Source organism: Bidens hawaiensis, unplaced genomic scaffold (genome assembly GCF_021521415.1).
Source record: "Bidens hawaiensis isolate Kalapana, Puna unplaced genomic scaffold, B.hawaiensis_p1.1 tig00013528_1, whole genome shotgun sequence".
Classification (NCBI taxonomy): domain Eukaryota; kingdom Viridiplantae; phylum Streptophyta; class Magnoliopsida; order Asterales; family Asteraceae; genus Bidens; species Bidens hawaiensis.
Genome location: NW_027492148.1, coordinates 471,074 through 488,144, shown reverse-complemented (window position 1 = coordinate 488,144; position 17,071 = coordinate 471,074). Strand labels below are relative to the sequence as shown.

At 37.4% G+C, this 17,071-nt stretch overlaps 2 protein-coding genes across 2 annotated transcripts; both read right to left on the bottom strand.

Moving 5' to 3' along the window:
• Positions 1 to 4,014: 4,014 nt before the first annotated feature.
• Positions 4,015 to 7,161, bottom strand: LOC143544329 (metacaspase-1-like). Its single transcript, XM_077036448.1, has 5 exons — positions 6,759 to 7,161; positions 5,407 to 5,737; positions 5,120 to 5,240; positions 4,429 to 4,605; positions 4,015 to 4,315 (listed from the first exon to the last, which is right to left on the bottom strand). Exons 1-5 carry the CDS (start codon positions 7,153 to 7,155, stop codon positions 4,256 to 4,258), a joined length of 1,086 nt encoding a protein of 361 aa, XP_076892563.1. The 5' UTR covers positions 7,156 to 7,161; the 3' UTR covers positions 4,015 to 4,255.
• Positions 7,162 to 9,886: 2,725 nt separating this feature from the next.
• Positions 9,887 to 15,878, bottom strand: LOC143544340 (eukaryotic translation initiation factor 4G-like). Its single transcript, XM_077036463.1, has 9 exons — positions 15,708 to 15,878; positions 15,562 to 15,617; positions 15,264 to 15,481; positions 14,878 to 14,934; positions 13,858 to 14,595; positions 13,521 to 13,778; positions 10,729 to 13,433; positions 10,466 to 10,660; positions 9,887 to 10,375 (listed from the first exon to the last, which is right to left on the bottom strand). The coding sequence occupies exons 1-9, from the start codon at positions 15,863 to 15,865 to the stop codon at positions 10,054 to 10,056; spliced, it is 4,707 nt and encodes a 1,568-aa protein (XP_076892578.1). The 5' UTR covers positions 15,866 to 15,878; the 3' UTR covers positions 9,887 to 10,053.
• Between the last annotated feature and the right edge of the window lie 1,193 nt (positions 15,879 to 17,071).

The following is a 17,071-nucleotide window of genomic DNA, read 5'->3' as shown; positions in this document are numbered from 1 at the left end:
CCTACAGCTTAGCCACTTAATTACAAAGGCACGTATAGGCTTTCCCTATCACGCACTCACGCTATGCCACTTAATAACGAAGGCACGTATAGGCTTTCCCTATCACGCACTCACGCTATGCCACTTAATAACGAAGGCACGTATAGGCTTTCCCTATCACGCATTCACGCTATGCCACTTAATAACGAAGGCACGTATAGGCTTTCCCTACCACGCACTCACGCTATGCCACTTAATAACAAAGGCACGTATAGGCTTTCCCTATCACGCACTCACGCTATGCCACTTAATAACGAAGGCACGTATAGGCTTTCCCTACCACGCACTCACGCTATGCCACTTAATAACGAAGGCACGTATAGGCTTTCCCTATCACGCACTCACGCTATGCCACTTAATAACGAAGGCACGTATAGGCTTTCCCTACCACGCACTCACGCTATGCCACTTAATAACGAAGGCACGTATAGGCTTTCCCTATCACGCACTCACGCTATGCCACTTAATAACGAAGGCACGTATAGGCTTTCCCTACCACGCACTCACGCTATGCCACTTAATAACGAAGGCACGTATAGGCTTTCCCTATCACGCACTCACGCTATGCCACTAACACCCTTACTAGACTCCTGCTACCTCTAACACACTCTACCTCAACCTGCCTTGGTCACACTCATATTAGTTTAGTATTTACGTAATAAACCAGTCACATCATAACATTCGTACACACTATCAACCACTTGGAATTTACTATCCTTGGCGATACGTGCAATATCCGAAGATCGTTCACGTACCGACAAGCATTATAAAATATATACCTCATATAACATCTATAGCATACACTTACCACTTAAGGTAAGTGTATTCACACTTCACATCAAGTATGCACACAGCCCCGAAAACATAACAAGGAAATGGGGCTAGAAACTCACCTGAACTCTGCTTCTTTCTTCTGATAGCTGTAAATCCCTTCTCTATCTGAGCTCGGCTGACTGTACAAGTTACACGTATCAATACTCGCCTGATCTAATCTGGTGGCCTAGTATTAGCTTACTTTAACTTATCGCTTTATAATTTATTTTCTAATCAAACTTGGCTTTAGGCGAAGTTAACCCTCGGGCGAACTTAGCTCTAGGCGAAGTTAAACCTCAGGCGAACTTAGCTTCAGGCGAAGTTATCCTTAGGCGAACTTGGCTTCAGGCGAAGTTATCCTTAGGCGAACTTGGCCCTAGGCGAAGTTATCCTTAGGCGAAGTTACGCTTGAAGGCGAAGTTACGCTTGAAGGCGAAGTTCATCAGGCGAACTTAATCTTGCAGGCGAAGTTATCGCGCTGCAGATCTGTTTGCCCATAAATCCTTCGTTTCTTAGCCAAATAACTCGATTTTGGTATCCACAGAATCGTATGATCGGCGCCTACAAATCCCAACCATCAAATCGGCCTAAAATCGACGTTTTAGGGGTCCGATTTGGGCAGTTTGGGTTTCGGGTCCGGTTAACCCATCCAATCCTAACCATTTTCAGTAATATTAGCTTTGTTGGATTTGTTCTTACCTTACCAACTCAGATCTATCAACAAAATCTCGGGTCTCGGCTTCGAATCTCGATCGGTTAGAATGTGTGTGGAGTGTGCTTGGGTAAAGATAGAATGAAGATATTTTGGGATTTTGGGGGTATTTATATCCCTGAAATCCCATTCTCATTTAACCCATCTCAATTAATCCAAGTCCATAACCAACGTCCATTACCCGACACTAGCCCGACCCATACCAACTCCTACTCTTTTATTTATTTCCTGATAACCCGAGTAAACTTTCCCTCTATTATTAAGTAATATAATTAATATTATCTTGAAATTTCGGGATGTTACATGTGCTTCTGAAAGCATGGGGCTGTGCTTCTGAAAGCATGGGGATGTGCTTCTGGAAACACGGGGCTGTGCTTTTGGAAGCACGGGGCCGTGCTTCTGAAAGCACGGGGTCGTGCTTACCTTTCAGAAAAGACAAAAATCAACAAGAAAAGACAAAATAACGGACAACTAGACACGGGGCCGTGCTTCATGGACACGGGGCCGTGGTCACCTTCGAGAAAAAAACAAAACGAATTTGGCACATGTCATAATAAAACACGGGGGCGTGCCTACCTAAGCACGAGGCCGTGGTCACCTTTCATAAACGACAAAAAGAATTAGCACATGTCACTAAAAAGCACGGGGGCGTGCCTCAGGAAGCACGGGGTCGTGGTGAGTCATCATGTACGATCTGACAACATGCAACTGGGACATGTAGACACGAGGCCGTGCTTAATAAAGCACGGGGTCGTGCTTCTATCTCTAGACAGCCTATAAATAGAGGCTCTTGTGCCATTTGAAGAGTGTGCCTTGAAAAGAATTCTATCCGGTTTTCTCTTATAAAAACACACACTAACACTCACATAGAAGATTTAGTGAAGAGTTTGAAGGCTTGGAGGTCATCACCATCAACCATCATCATCATCCACCATCACCATCATTAAGAATGAAGATTCATCTACATTTGGTTAGATCATTCCAAGTTTAATCATGTATTTGTTATCATCATACATCTTAATGTTTATCATCATGCTCATTATGAGCTAAACTCCATTTACCATCTAAAATCTATGAAGAAGCTTTGTTTTACTTGATAATTATACAAAACATGTGGTGTAGTCTAGTAAAGTACATGGTTATATTACAATTATCTTTTGATGATAAATGTTTCACCATCTTAAATCACTAATTCAAAGTTGGTGGTTGTCAATTCTATTGGCAACCGTTCATGATCGATTCATCTTCTTGAAAGATAGAAATACTTTGATACATTATCGAAACATGGATCCTTATATTGTACTTAGAAATGATGAGATATAAGTTATGATGTATTTCTCTAAGTCTTGGTAATCCCAAAATAGCTTTGCTTAGGATATCATGCTAGTTAAAGAAATCATGTGTTAATGGAATGTGTAATTATAACCTACATAAATCAACCAAGGGGAGGTTGTGTGAGTTAACTACAACCACCCGAAGTTGTTAGAATTGGTATTTGAGAAATCGAAGTCAATCCTAATCTTTCTACTTTACGAAACTACTTGCCAACTTAAATTGACATCATTGAGATGGCATGACATTAGGAAAGGGTGGACTTTAAAATGCGCATGTTATCTCCTTAGTGACAAAGATGCTCACTTAAGGTTTAAGGAGCTATCTATCATATATTGCTACGGCAAGTTTACCACATGTTTAAATATTAATTATTAATGCTAAAATGGAGTGAATTCTTGATCTTAGATGGTAACCTTCGCATAATTGAACAACTCGTTAGAATCTCTCATCTTGGTCACCTATATATTATATATATATGTATTTATATTTTATAAAAAGTTCAAAAAATTAACCCCAAAATGATTAAAACCTCCGATTAAAGTAAAACAACGATTTATTATTAGAAACATTTGTGTCCACGGATCGATACTTGGTTCTTACCAATACTATTCTACATATACGATAGGTACACTTGCCTATTTTGTGTGTGTTTAGTCTTTGTAGAAATCACTTTTATAAATTTAAAACACGATCTTGTGCAAAAGCAAATCATTCCAACCTTTCATATTTAACTGCACGCGCATCACACATCAGTATACAAGTGCAATATCATGCATACAGTGACTAGTAAAACGTCAGCGTCGATCCTGGTTAACATTGAACGTTTACAAGACAGTGTACAAATTCCCTAAAGATAATTTAGCTACATTTTAAGAATCTTGGATTCAGGTAAGTTTATATAAGTACGTACTCCCCCCATTTAACTTGTATTGTTAGGATCAATTAATCAAAGTCTAAAACATCCATGAGATTGTTTAACGCATAAAGGCGGGACATACCAGCCCATGGAAATTACCCAACTACGATATATCACATATATATTTCAAAAAAGGAAAAAAGAACATTTTATTTCATAATAATTTAATAAACAACAAACAATTCAACTGATGGCTTGGATCTTGCTATACAGTCAAATACACCATCTATATATACAGTCAAATACACATCATCCTAATATGTTCAAAGCCTAATTCAACAAGCAATCAACCGCTAACTTTGAGAAGAGCGGGAAATCCTAGAACTAGTATGTTACGTCTGTACACAACTAGTATAGGTGTCGGGTCACAAGGAAACTCGCTTTGTAAACACAACGAAATCCTATCAACTGGTCTGTACACAACTAGAATATATGTCCGGTCACAAGGAAAACGGCTTTGAAAACATGTCGAAAGGCTCACATGATGTCAGTTGTGGTTCCTGTCAACAAAAATCAGATGCAATTATTACAAAGTTGAACAACTTACCTAGAGGCAATGATGTTGCTAGAATATCATTATATATCATGTAAAAATCCGTTAACACATTAACACCTGAGTGAATCCACGATTACCATTCCATCCACCACCGCTACTAAAGCCTCTTGGCGCATTGCGTATAGCGTTACGCATTGAACTTAACAAGCTTCCATATGTAGACGCGTTTCCATGTTCTATAGCTTGTATAAAACAATATGTCATTGCTCCCGTTGATGTAATTTTTGATAAAGCCTATATATCAAAATTTAAAACTTCCATTAGAGGTAGCATTTTCAATTTTTAACTCGTTTAAGATGTTGACTTGAATTATGTTATATAGGTCAGACCGGTCAAAACAAGTAACGGAACCATAACTTCTTCAAAAAAGAGTCTTGCATATAAATTATTCTAATATAAAAATTCATGTTTTCCATATAAATAAATAAATAAATAAATAAATAAAAAATTATGATTCCTTGTAAAAAAGCCTTAAAATATTTTAATGTAAATTACACTTTTCGTCATTTAAGTGTGTCACGTTTCTCACCAATCATCCTTAACTAAAGAAATTACACTTTTCTTGTAGCATTTTTGGTAATCGTCCTTAAACTTAAGAAATTACACTTTTCGTCCTTTACGTTTGTAGCATTTTTCAGTAAACCAAAGAAATTACACTTTTCGTCCTTGATATTTCTTTAGTGTATGTTTTCATCTAAAAGATCATGTTTTCTAAAATAAAAAAGTAAAATAAAAAAATCTGACTGACCGAAGTATCTGCAGATGTTTGATCGTCATCACATCCACTAATCGAAATAACTTCTCCTCCATTGGTACCCTTCCATATACCGGATTTAGGTCGATGATCTTCCCATTCATAATGCCCGGTACTACCACGTTGTAAAAACCGTTATTAGTAACTTAAAGATAAATGTTAATAAAAACATGTTAGTTATAAATGTGGGACCATCCCATCTGGACAAAAAGTAGTTTAGAATTATTGGCATAACGTAGAGTACGTAACATTTAGTTACAACTTCGGTAATATGAACTAACCTATTCATTCTACAAAGGAATGGGAGATCTAGCACAGTTCCACTATGGCAAGAATCAATGATTGCATGAAGTCTAACCCCATAAGGAAGAGGTCTGACTATTGTAGCGTTGATTTCATCGTCAATGATCATACCATCGGTTTCAAAATCCAAGGGGCATAAAGTTTCATCGAAACCATCCATTTCGTCTCCATTGTGGTTCCTTTGTCGTGAACCGTGGCCGGAAAAGTGAAAAAGAAGTGAGTCGCCTGGTTGGCAGCCGTTGATTAGCCAATATAGTGCAGCCCTCATGTTACGACCCGTTGGGATCCGGCTAGGATCAGTTTCTTCCTCTGCAATTATATATGTCTTTTTGTTACTATTGTCATCAATTAATTTTATTACTAGTCATTTGAAATATGAATTTTTAGGATGTGTGAGTTAGTCGTTTTTAATAAAAAAAGATAAGTTAAAAATTTGTAGCAAAGGACCGAATTTAAAACTTGGGTTAATCTCATATCGTTCTGAAATACTTGTCTCCCCCCCCCCCCCCTTTCAAGTTAGACCCGGCTCAACTTGCAAATCCAAGTTGACCCGACCAAGTCGCAAAATATAGTACATTGCGACATTGTGTTACGGTTGCATTTTATATAGATGTTTATAAATAAGTATGAGTATCATGTACTAGACAAGTTTTGTTAATTTCAATTCCCATACTCGATTATAAATCCCATCACATAGCGTGTTGGTTCCCATTATTTCAAATAAACTAATCCAAAAACCGATTTGAAATGTCGAACAATCAAATACCCTCTATTTGTTGAGTAAAGATTAGAGAAACAATGTGACGCGTGCGAGGGGCACAATAGGTAAATACCAGTATAATAAAGCACACCTTTTTTTTAAAAAAAAATACCATAATAACCATGGTTAAAAAAACTCATTAAAATAGCCTCATAATTTATAATTTGTTGAATTACCACTAAACCAGATACTGACACGTGTCCTTATGACACTGGAGAAAATGCTAGCAAATGAGTGGAAGATGAAACATTAAAAGATTTTTTATTTTTATTTTTGAATTCTTTTCTAAAATAGCGTAGGAGTGAATGACACAACAGAATGCGATGTTTTACGCACCATGACTAAGAAGGAAACTATTTATTTTTTCCAAAATGACAAAAATAAAAACATTGTACAACTGGATTGGGTCAGTTGACGGTGGGTTGGGTTAGTTGACGGTGGTGGTTTACTACTGGGTCACCCTGTACGAAGTATCTGGACAATTCTCTGATTGTTTTACGTTAAAAAAAAAAAAAAAATTATAAAGTCAACGATGATTAACATGTGTAACAAGTAAACTTATATACTTACCGGTAAGCATAACAATCATAGACTCGTGAAACTGAAACTTAGTAAGTAGCAGATGCTTCATATAGTTAGCGTCATTAATACACCCTCTAAGCTCATGATTCGTATTCTTATACGACACACCAACAATCACAGCCTTCTTCCTTCCATAACCTGCACCGGTCGGTGATTGCCCATTATAACCATTAGCCGGTGATGATGAAGGCATGAGCGTGGGTGGAACAGGGTTAACCACCGTATAACCAGTCGGGTAAGACTGTGGACCAGAACGTAATTGATGATCATCATTAGAAGCAGAAGCTATTGGAATAATGGCTTGGCATACAGAGCATCTGATTGATCTGATGTCTCCAGGTGGCAGAACCAACGGTGTACGGCAATTAGAGCAGTCGACTAACATAGTCGTTGAGTATTCAGATTTTGATTTTGGGGGCAATTAGACTATGTATGTATTTATATGTATATATTATTATATATGTCACAAACGCGTTGACGCGGATGATGACGTCATGAACTCTGATTGGTATTTTGGTTACTTGGTAGTTGGTACAGCTGAGGACGGTTGAGGGTTTTTTATAAGTATTTATTATATTATCATATACGTACGTGTATGTTTTGTGTTTTTCTTTTGAATATAAGTAAAATAATTGATTTACATGGTGAAAGTAAAGATTTTAATTTTTATCGAACAAGTTGTGGAGATATTGTGGGATTGTGGCGGCTCGAATTTGATTTTTTAAAGGGATGGTTGTTTTAAATTGGTGTGTTGCGACTGAGACGTGATAGGAATCTGGTCGATATCGGTTTAATTTGTTATGATACTGTCAAATCAAAATTATGATAAAAGATGAAAGTTTTGTGACCAAAATATGAAAACCAGAAGTTTTTAAAATGGTTTTTGTATACCAAACTTAAGGGACAAATAGGTAAATATATATGTAAGGTTAATGGCAAAACGCAAAGGAACAAGAGTTCTGATTTTACGTTATATTATGTTATAATGTATTTTACTATAGATAAATATTAATGGTTGGTGACGCAATCTTTTAATTGGTCCACGTGGCACACGATTGAGTCATGTCAACGTTTTTTTATTATGATAATTTTTTTAGTTTCTTATTTATTATTTCTAGGGTTTGCTAATTTATTCTTACGATTTAGTAAAGAATAGCGAATATAAGTAAAAAATAAACTAAACAATAAAAAGAATAATCAAATTCATCAATAATTTGCTCAAAGAACAATATTGGAACTTTAAATGTAGTTGCTTTTAAAAAAAATAAAAAGTAGTTGTAGCATACTTAATAATTAAAAGTACAACGATTTTATGTAATTAATATGAAGCTTCCTAGCTTCCTTTTTGTTTGAATAATATTACTTTAATATATGGGGAATACTTCAAATTCAAATTTTAAACTACCACAATGAGCCAAATGGCAAAAAAACAATAACTTTATCACATGATATTGTAAATTTGTAATACTATATTTAGAGAAAATTCTCACAATGATCCAAAACAAGAGAGAGAAAAAAAATGATCTTAAATAGGTTCAAGTTCCCAAAATAACTCATCAAATATGTACTGAGGAGACGCTTTGATAAAATAAACGACGGGATTTTAAAACCAATCAAAAGGTGACATGTGTAAAAGATCTGACACACCAGACGGGATTTTTAAAAATCTCGTCTGTTCCGACCATATTTTTTAATTAAATCACTTTTTAAAAAACAGTCTGTCCAGACGGTTTTTTTATGTTTGTTGACTGGTCGATTCATATTTTATTATTTCTAACTTTATCTTCTTCATCTTCATCTTCATCAAAAAGCTTCAATCTTTACCAAAAACCCACCATGGAAACACCCCAAAGAACTCACCTTTCACCCATTATTTGATGAAAATGAAATATTGGATCAAGATCAAGAAACTGATGAAACAGAGAACATAGAACAAGAAGTCCAAGGCTTAGCAGAGAGATCTGAGTCAAAGGAGAGTGATCAAGGGTTGCCGAAATGTTTATTATTAATGATGTATGAGCCAAAGTTATAAATGGAAGTATCAAAGGAAACATGGGTATCAAGTAAAGTCTTCATCCGGCGCCAGTCAAGTAAAAAGAAGCCGCCGGCGCCACCGCCGGTCAAATCAGCTGACAGTCAGTCAAAGGTCAATGCATCCACCACCAAAGCTAATGTTACTAGTGTATCTAAATTTGATACACATGTGGCGGCTCCGGCGCTGGTTTAGCCGGGCCGGTCGTCTTGTTCGTTACTGGCGCCGTCGTTAATGGCGGAGATGCTAGAGCAGAAGCTGGTGAAAGGTGGGTTCTTTAAGATGTTTTCATGGTGGGTTTTTGGTAAAGATTGAAGCTTTTTTTTTATGAAGATGAAGAAGATGAACTTAGAAATAATAAAATATGAACCGACCATACAACAAACATAAAAAAACCGTCTTGATAAACTGTTTTATAAAAAGTGAATTAAGTTAAAAATATGGTCAGAACATACGGGATTTTTAAAAATCTTGTCTGGTGTGTCAGATCCTTTACACATGTCACCTTTTAATTGGTTTTAAAATCACGTCGTTTATTTTACCAAAGCGTTTCCTCAGTACATATTTGATGGGTTAGTTTGGGAACTTGGACCCATTTAAAATCATTTTTTTCTCTCCCTCTCTTGTTTTGGATCATTTTGGAAATTTTCTTTATATTTATCTTAACGCTAATTTTATTGAATGTTATCAACTAGACTGCCAAGAGCCAAAAGGGTACAACATAAACAACCGTTATTGTAATATTATATAGCAAAAATAAAAGTCAACTAAAATAAACATTATAACATGACTTACAATATAAACAAGATTAATACGCTACCAAAATCATCTTTTTCATTTGTCAACTATTCTTGTATTAAGAATATATAACTTTATAAAAGACAGAGCACTACTAGTAAATTTCTTAGGAATTGATGATGCCACGACCAAGAACGTGTTGGCGCACATGAATTTCGAATACTAAGGCATATAAATTATTAAATAAGAAAGCCCATTGTATTTTAACATTTAAATTAACCAAGGGGAATTAGTTGACTACAATTTTACAAAAGAAAACGAGTGTTTAATAGTTGTATGAGATCAGTAAGTAAAATGAAGATGCTCATTAAAACCTCTTAAGGATTACAGTTAATCTTTTTAACAGTTGATAAATTTATACCAATGATGATGACATATTATATATACCAACTGCTGCTATTCAAACCCAATCTATCCTTCTAAAGACGAAAATGAGCATCTTTACTTTATGATCTAAATAAACTTATCTAATCTCAATGCTTTGGATGAACGGAAATCCTCTACACGAAGATTAGAAGCTGCACGCGTTTCGTTTAGAAAGGGATCGCCTTTTTCTGATTTAATTGTTTCGAGAATGACTCCAACAACCTCGGCTGCAAGACCTATCTTCACGAGCCGTCCTCGCTCGTCACCGCCTTCATATATTATCCGCCAAACTTCTTTATACGGAATCACGTTTTCTAAAAGTATTCTTGCAAGCATACGCCCGAGAAACTCTGCTGCTTTTGGTGCGTCGTTGACTGCATCCTCCAATGTTGATAGGACAGATTCCAACCTGGATAATAATGTAACAAAAGTTATCACTAGTTATATTAAGTCATCAAACCATTTAAAAGTTTTTATTAATAAATTAAAAATAAGTTACCCTCTAATAAGGGAGTCTTGAGATAGGATTCCTTCATGAGATTTAGTAAGATTAATGAGAAGTTTGGCAAGTAAATCCCGATCGGTGTCTTTCCTCTCAAATGAATCGGTCACCCAAATGGATATCATTGACGGATAAAACCTGGGTGCATTCAAGTCTTTCATGCACAAAACAACCTCCTTTTCGTCTCTCGCACTGAAAATAATTTAAATTAATATATCTTTTTCTTACACACATGTAAAGAAATTAGTAGTAGACGGTACCTGTAAAATTCTTTAATGGTCTGAATGGACTTATCATGTAAGCGATCTTCAGACAGACTCTTATCAGAAGAATCACTTTGAGGGGGAGTAGACACACGGGCCCGTTCAGGTGGTGGAGCTCGGTCAAACACACCACGCCCTGTAATCCGGCTGTCATGGCTCCCATAGTTCAGGCTGTTGTGTTCTTGTATACTGGGTGGGTGAGGTGAGAATCTTTCAGGCATGAATCTTGAAGCTAAATCATCACGTGATGGAACACCATAACCGTTACTAGGACCAGCTTGACCCCGAACAGACATTCCCCTGGCTAGACCACCTTGTGGTCCGAGGGTTATAGACTCATCACCCATGGGTCTTAATGGAACTGACAAAGTCCTACTCTCAAAAGAGTCAAATCTTGACTCTTGACCGCCATAACCACGAACCTGTTGTTGGGGTAATGCACGATAACCGCCACCCATTTGAGGGTTAGAAGATAAAACACCTGCTGACCCTTTTGGTCCAAAGTCCATGGGCTGACCACCCCTCCTGAGTGAGGGGTTAGAATTAGGTCCACGGGCCACTCTACTAGATTGGGCCTGGCGTTCCTGAATAGCATCCCGATGCACCTCTTCGATCTTTTTTGGACCTTCCACTTTCCTTCTCTGCTGCCATTTGTTCTTTCTAAGGTCGATTGCGTCCTTTAACATGAACCTAACTCGAGAAGAAAGTGCCATGTTATTTGATAACTGAAACATCATATTAAAATAAATATCCATGAATTCTTTAGCTTTTGGATGATCAATCATTTCCCCGATTGTACTCAATAATTTACACAACGCCTCAATATCTTCCTCGTCAGGAATAGGGTTCTTCTGATTAAAACCTAACAGTTTCTTTATGCATTCATGCATGATTCTTTCTGTCAACATTCTTTTCTTGTATAACTCCCCAATAAGCCTAATATTACCCAACATACGTCTTCTTGCCTTGACTCGTTTTTCTTCTCGTTCTTCTTCCGTCTGTTTAATCTCGCCTTCTTCTTCAGTTCTATTTGCTTCTTCTTCTTCCCTCTCTCCTCTTTCAAATTCCTCTTGGCATTTATTCAATAATAATCTCTTGAACGTAATCTTCTCGTGATCATCACCAAAACAAGGTAATTCCACAGCTAAACAGGAACAAAAATTGGCATACATTTCAACGAATGTCGGTTCCATTAAAGCCTTATCAAATATTTGACCAATCACACCGGACAGAGTATCTGCATTGTCAATATTGACTTGTTTGACTTGATCAAACAGTTTGTCAAAGTTCTGTGGGGTCAACTTGTTTAAAATACTTTTCAATCGTCTTTGTTTCGCCTGTTCCTCATCTGTTACTTTACCAATTTCATACTTCTTTTCCGCTTTGTGAATCATTGGGGCGTGAGGAGATGGCATTAAGCCCTTTTGATAACCAGTAGCGCGTTGCCATCTGTCTGAATCAGAGTTATTACGTTGCATCTGTGGGACAGGGGACTGCATTAGTCCAGACAGAATTCCACCAGCATACTGAACATACTGACCAGGTGGCTGACCACGTGGGGTCCTCAACACACCATGGTTCCCTCTTGCTGGGTAGCCCATTTCAGATCTCGGGTCCCATACTGGACCCATGGGTCCTCCTGACACTTTATTCCATCTCTCATCAAGGCCAACGTTACTTGGTCGACGGTCTAGCCGTGACCCCGCCACTGACCTGTCCCCGCCACCTCTACCCGGGCTAGGGTACGGTTCACGAGGCATATTCACACCTACCAACACTTCGCTTATATCTTGTACAATCTCAAAACCTTCCGGAAGATCAGTAAAGTGATCAGCAAATTTCAGTAGGAAGTCTCTGGAATACTTTTTAGTCATTCCATCATTGTCAACCTCACTGTGATGTTTCAACTTCAATTCCGTGTCCATTTTGGGAGCAGAAATGTCTGCAGCATCCTCCCAATCCTCTGGCTCAAATTTGGTGGGCCCGCCACTTCTCTCATCTGAAGATAAAACGGTGGTTTTTTTAGAAGCAGGACTAACAGGTGCGTTTGGGTTTTCAACAACTTCAGCAGCGGAAGAAGTTTCCGTCTTTTCTTCATGACGTTTATAAGCGTTATAAAGATCAGAAGTATTTCCCCGAGCATCAGCATTTTTCATAATTTCTTTTAGTTTCTTCTTTCCTTTAGCTGCTGTAACTCCTTTGACAATATTACTCGAAGATGAAGGAGAAACTAAGTCTGTAGCTTCTACTTCTAAAGTCAAAGATGAAGCCTCTGGAACAGACACCGAAACAGATTCTCTACTATTGACCTGGTCAACATCAACCTTTCTGGTTGCATCTTCTTTATTATCGCCATGAGAAGATCCCAAATTTAAAGAAGAGATTTCAGCACTAAGAGCATCAACATTTGCAGCAGCAGAATCTGATCCCAATGCCTTATCATCAATCTCATTTACATGTTCTTTTAGAGGTGCAACATTTACATCAGGGACAGTGGCATCCTGACTTTGTTCAACAGACTCTTTAACTTGTTCTTTTGACACCTCAGTTTTAGCTATTGGCACTTCCACATCAACTTTAGGTGTGTTGCATATAACTTGGGTAGAGTTTAGACTTTCTTCATCATTATCACATTTGGAAGCAGACAAGTCAGCAACACTTGAAGGCCCTTCAACTTTGTTGCTGGTTTCCATCACATCAATCTATGAATAACAAACAGTACAAAATCTATGAATACAGATTGTCAAATAAAGGTACTAATAAACAAGATCATAAAATAAAATAGATACCTTTTTCGAAGGCTGCTCCTGCTCCTCTTTAGAGGGGCCAGACTTATCAACTGTTGCTGTTTGTGCAACTCCAGCCTCAACAGCAGCAGAAGACTTATTTGTCAAACTATCAGACTTTACAGCAAGCGTCTCTAAATCTTTATTAGGTTGACCTTCTGTTTGACTTTTATTTGAAATCTCAACTTTGTTCATGGAGCCACCAGCCTTTTCTGCATGTGAAGTGATCACCGGCTGCTTTATCGTCACTGGTTTAGAAGCCTGCTGACAGCAATTAACACATCAAACACGCATTTAGCATTACTAAACCTAATATTTAAAATAGAAAAAAGAAGCTAACCGGACTATAAAACCTTGGCGGCTGAGAAGCAGGAGCCGTCTGTGAATTAGCCAACGAGTTAGAACCAGGTGGCATGGGGAAAGGGGGGCCCGCGTTGTAAGAATTAGGATAATAGTTCATGGGATGAGCAGCAGGAGGGAATGCCTGAGACTGAGGTGGGTTTGACCTTTGACCTGAAGACCCACCATTCTTATCGAGACGAAGCTCCTCATGAGTGTCTGGGTGAGTGATCTTTACTGATCTTCTTGCACCGCCAAAATTTAAATTACTCATGGGTGGATGTTGCTGGTATTGTGGTCCTAGCTGAGGACCCATTTGAGACAAGAAAGGCAAACCTTGACTTTGATAATTGAATCCCTGATGATGTTGAATACCCGGGACAAATACTTGGGGTGGCACTTGTGGTTGCATGTGGAGAGGCACTTGCATTGATGTGTTAGGTATGTTTTGGTGTTGCAGTGGCGGATTTGAGCCGCCAAACGGAAGATGAATTTGAGGTTGGTGAAATGGCATTTGCATAGAAACCCCCGGATGGATAGAAGGCATAGGTGGGCCGGTAGGTTTCTGAGTATGGGCTGCAACGGGCCCAGGAGGTGAAGAATGCACATCTTTTCTCTCTTTCGAGACTGGACGGGTCTCACTAGGCTGATCAACAGGCCCAGGATCTTTCCTTGGTAAGTTTGGTATTGGGACAGCTTGATTTTGGATCGATGCAGCCTTTAAGGAATCAAGGCGAGCCTGCAAAATGATAAAAACTTTTCAAGGGACATTCTTTTTTGGGTTTTCACAATTATAACAGTCATTCTCAAAGCTAGTGCCAAACATGATAAGTTAATAACTAAATTACTAAAACACATTTCAATTCAACACTAACCCTAACAATATCAATTGCAAAGATATGCATTTTCATAATCTTTGACGTAATAAATACTATAACCAACACCACAAAGGTACGTGTCTTCTATCCAGATTTGGTATATCTTTAACAAAACATGTGTGAGATAAATAACAAAAACATACCTGAGCCCGTTTCTGCTCGTCCAAATTTGGTGGAGCAGAGCTGGTTCTAGCTGGTACCTACATAAACACGATGCTTATAAGCATGAAACTATATGTTTAATCATCATATAAATGGCACTGTTTTTGTGATCTTAATCAACAAATGAGTTATTTATGAAAAAAAAACTTTAAAATGGATAAAAAGTGCTTATGTGTGCCTTTTGTAATCATAATCAACAAATGAATTATTTATGAAAGAAAAAAAAGTTTAGAATGGATAAAAAGTGTTTTAAGGGTCAGCCCGACCCATTCTGACCTGTCACCCGCCCTGCACATCCTTCCACCTCTAACATCTGCATTAACACAACTCAAAGAAGCATTTTTTACACATAAAGATAAGAAAATACCTGCATTCCGATAACACCGGGACTAATCGACCCAAACTGAAGAGAAAACGCCTTCGAAGCATCATCCGGACCCTTAACAGGTGTCGAAGGCCCGACGGTTCCTGAATCGAGCGGAACCGCATTATTCTGAGGAGCCTTCGACAGACCCGGCGTGCTTTTCTGAACCGGCGCATCAGTCGGCTTCACAACAGCACCAGTAGATGAACCATCAGGTGTCCCTACAACAATTAATCAACAATGTTTATAAATTATAAATATAATCACTGTAAAACATTGTAGCTTAAAATCACAAACTTACCTCTCAATGGTGGTTGAATATGTGCTCCTTGTGCATTGTTAACCACTTTCTTATAACTACATAAATAAATAAATAAAAAACACATCAAAACAAACAAACCCTAATTTGTAAAATTGAGTAAAAACCCTAACTTTAACTCAATTCACCTTTTACCGGAATAATACGCAGAGGATGGATGACCGGTGTTACTGCCACCACCACCACCGCCGGCGCCGGCGCCTCTACCGCCGCCGGAAAAGTTTCTAGAGTTACCGGATCGACCACCACCGGATCGTCTGTAGTGTGATTGATTGACGGAGGACATAAATCCAATTGAAAGATGATAATTAATATTATTAGTCGGATCAAGTGTGTATGTAATTAGGGTTTAGTGATTGTTGTTGCAAGAACAATTATTATTATTATTATTATTATAATGATGAACCATAGGAATTGATAAAGGAGTTATTTTTATTTTGATGGTAATATAAACCTGAGAACTGAGAATATTATTATTATTATATTAATATTATTATTGTTATTATTATTGTTGTTGTGTGATAGAGATCGAATGGGTCGGTAGCGTGTTGAAGGACGCTTTGAAATAGGATTGTGTCATTAATTAACTATTTAAATAATACAGTAATATTTTTATTTAATATTTTTTTAGATTTTTAAATGTGCAAGGTATTTGATATTTTCAGATACACTTTGCTTATTGGTACTTGGTAGTACAATAATATGTTGTAAAACTGGTAAGAGGCTCATACTAGTGGCTAAGATGTAGTGAATTTAATTTGGAAAGTGATTAAATGCTAATATGACTTGGATTTTTTTTATAAAATATAGTAAATTTGTTAATAAATGGTTATCATGTGTTTTGGTCTAAGTTCTTTTTGCTTAGGTAACTAGAGTTGGGGATGGTGAAATTTAAGGAAAAATCCAATCAACGTAATATAAATTAGTATCGGTTGTATAGCTATTTCGAAAATCATTAAAATATTTGTTGTCTTTTGAAAAAATATCAATTATATGTTAGTAAATGATAATTAAATGTTTATTTGTAGTAAAAAAATTTACTATTGGAAGGCTTGAGTTCTTCGGTGGAGATCCAGGTCTAATCGTCACTTGTGCCACTTTGGGTGGATATTGGAAATGAAGGATTTGAGCTAGCCCTGCAAGTTTGTTAGTTCGGATCCCGAGCCCACCTGGTTTTCATCCAACCGTGTTACACTAGAAAGTTTTGCTTTTGTGACGGCACAACGACTGTTAACTGGAAGCCGGCTGTATGGTTTTCCAGGAGAACACTCAGGCCAAACTCTGAAGTTAGTATGGGTTCGGTTAAGATAACATAGTTTGTTCAAAGTAGGACAACAGGACTCTCTAAATTTGAAAATGTGATGGCCTACACACGCAAAGAAAGTCAATGTTTAAAAAAATAGCTATTAATTTAAGTAAGAATTATATGAATATCATGTTCATGTGTAGTGGACAAATTTATACGTAAAAGAAATATAATAATAAAGTTAAA

What these genes read in the sequence shown, in the direction of transcription:
- LOC143544329 (XM_077036448.1), bottom strand. Translation starts at nt 7,155, where the DNA reads ATGTTAGTCGACTGCTCTAATTGCCGTACACCGTTGGTTCTGCCACCT. An exon ending in TATGATTGTTATGCTTACCG is followed by an intron (nt 5,738 to 6,758) that starts GTAAGTATATAA and finishes ATATAATTGCAG; the next exon opens with AGGAAGAAACTGATCCTAGC. An exon ending in GTAATCGTGGATTCACTCAG is followed by an intron (nt 4,316 to 4,428) that starts GTGTTAATGTGT and finishes TTTTGTTGACAG; the next exon opens with GAACCACAACTGACATCATG.
- LOC143544340 (XM_077036463.1), bottom strand. Translation starts at nt 15,865, where the DNA reads ATGTCCTCCGTCAATCAATCACACTACAGACGATCCGGTGGTGGTCGA. An exon ending in CGCCAAGGTTTTATAGTCCG is followed by an intron (nt 13,779 to 13,857) that starts GTTAGCTTCTTT and finishes TGCTGTCAGCAG; the next exon opens with GCTTCTAAACCAGTGACGAT. An exon ending in ACCATTAAAGAATTTTACAG is followed by an intron (nt 10,661 to 10,728) that starts GTACCGTCTACT and finishes AATTATTTTCAG; the next exon opens with TGCGAGAGACGAAAAGGAGG.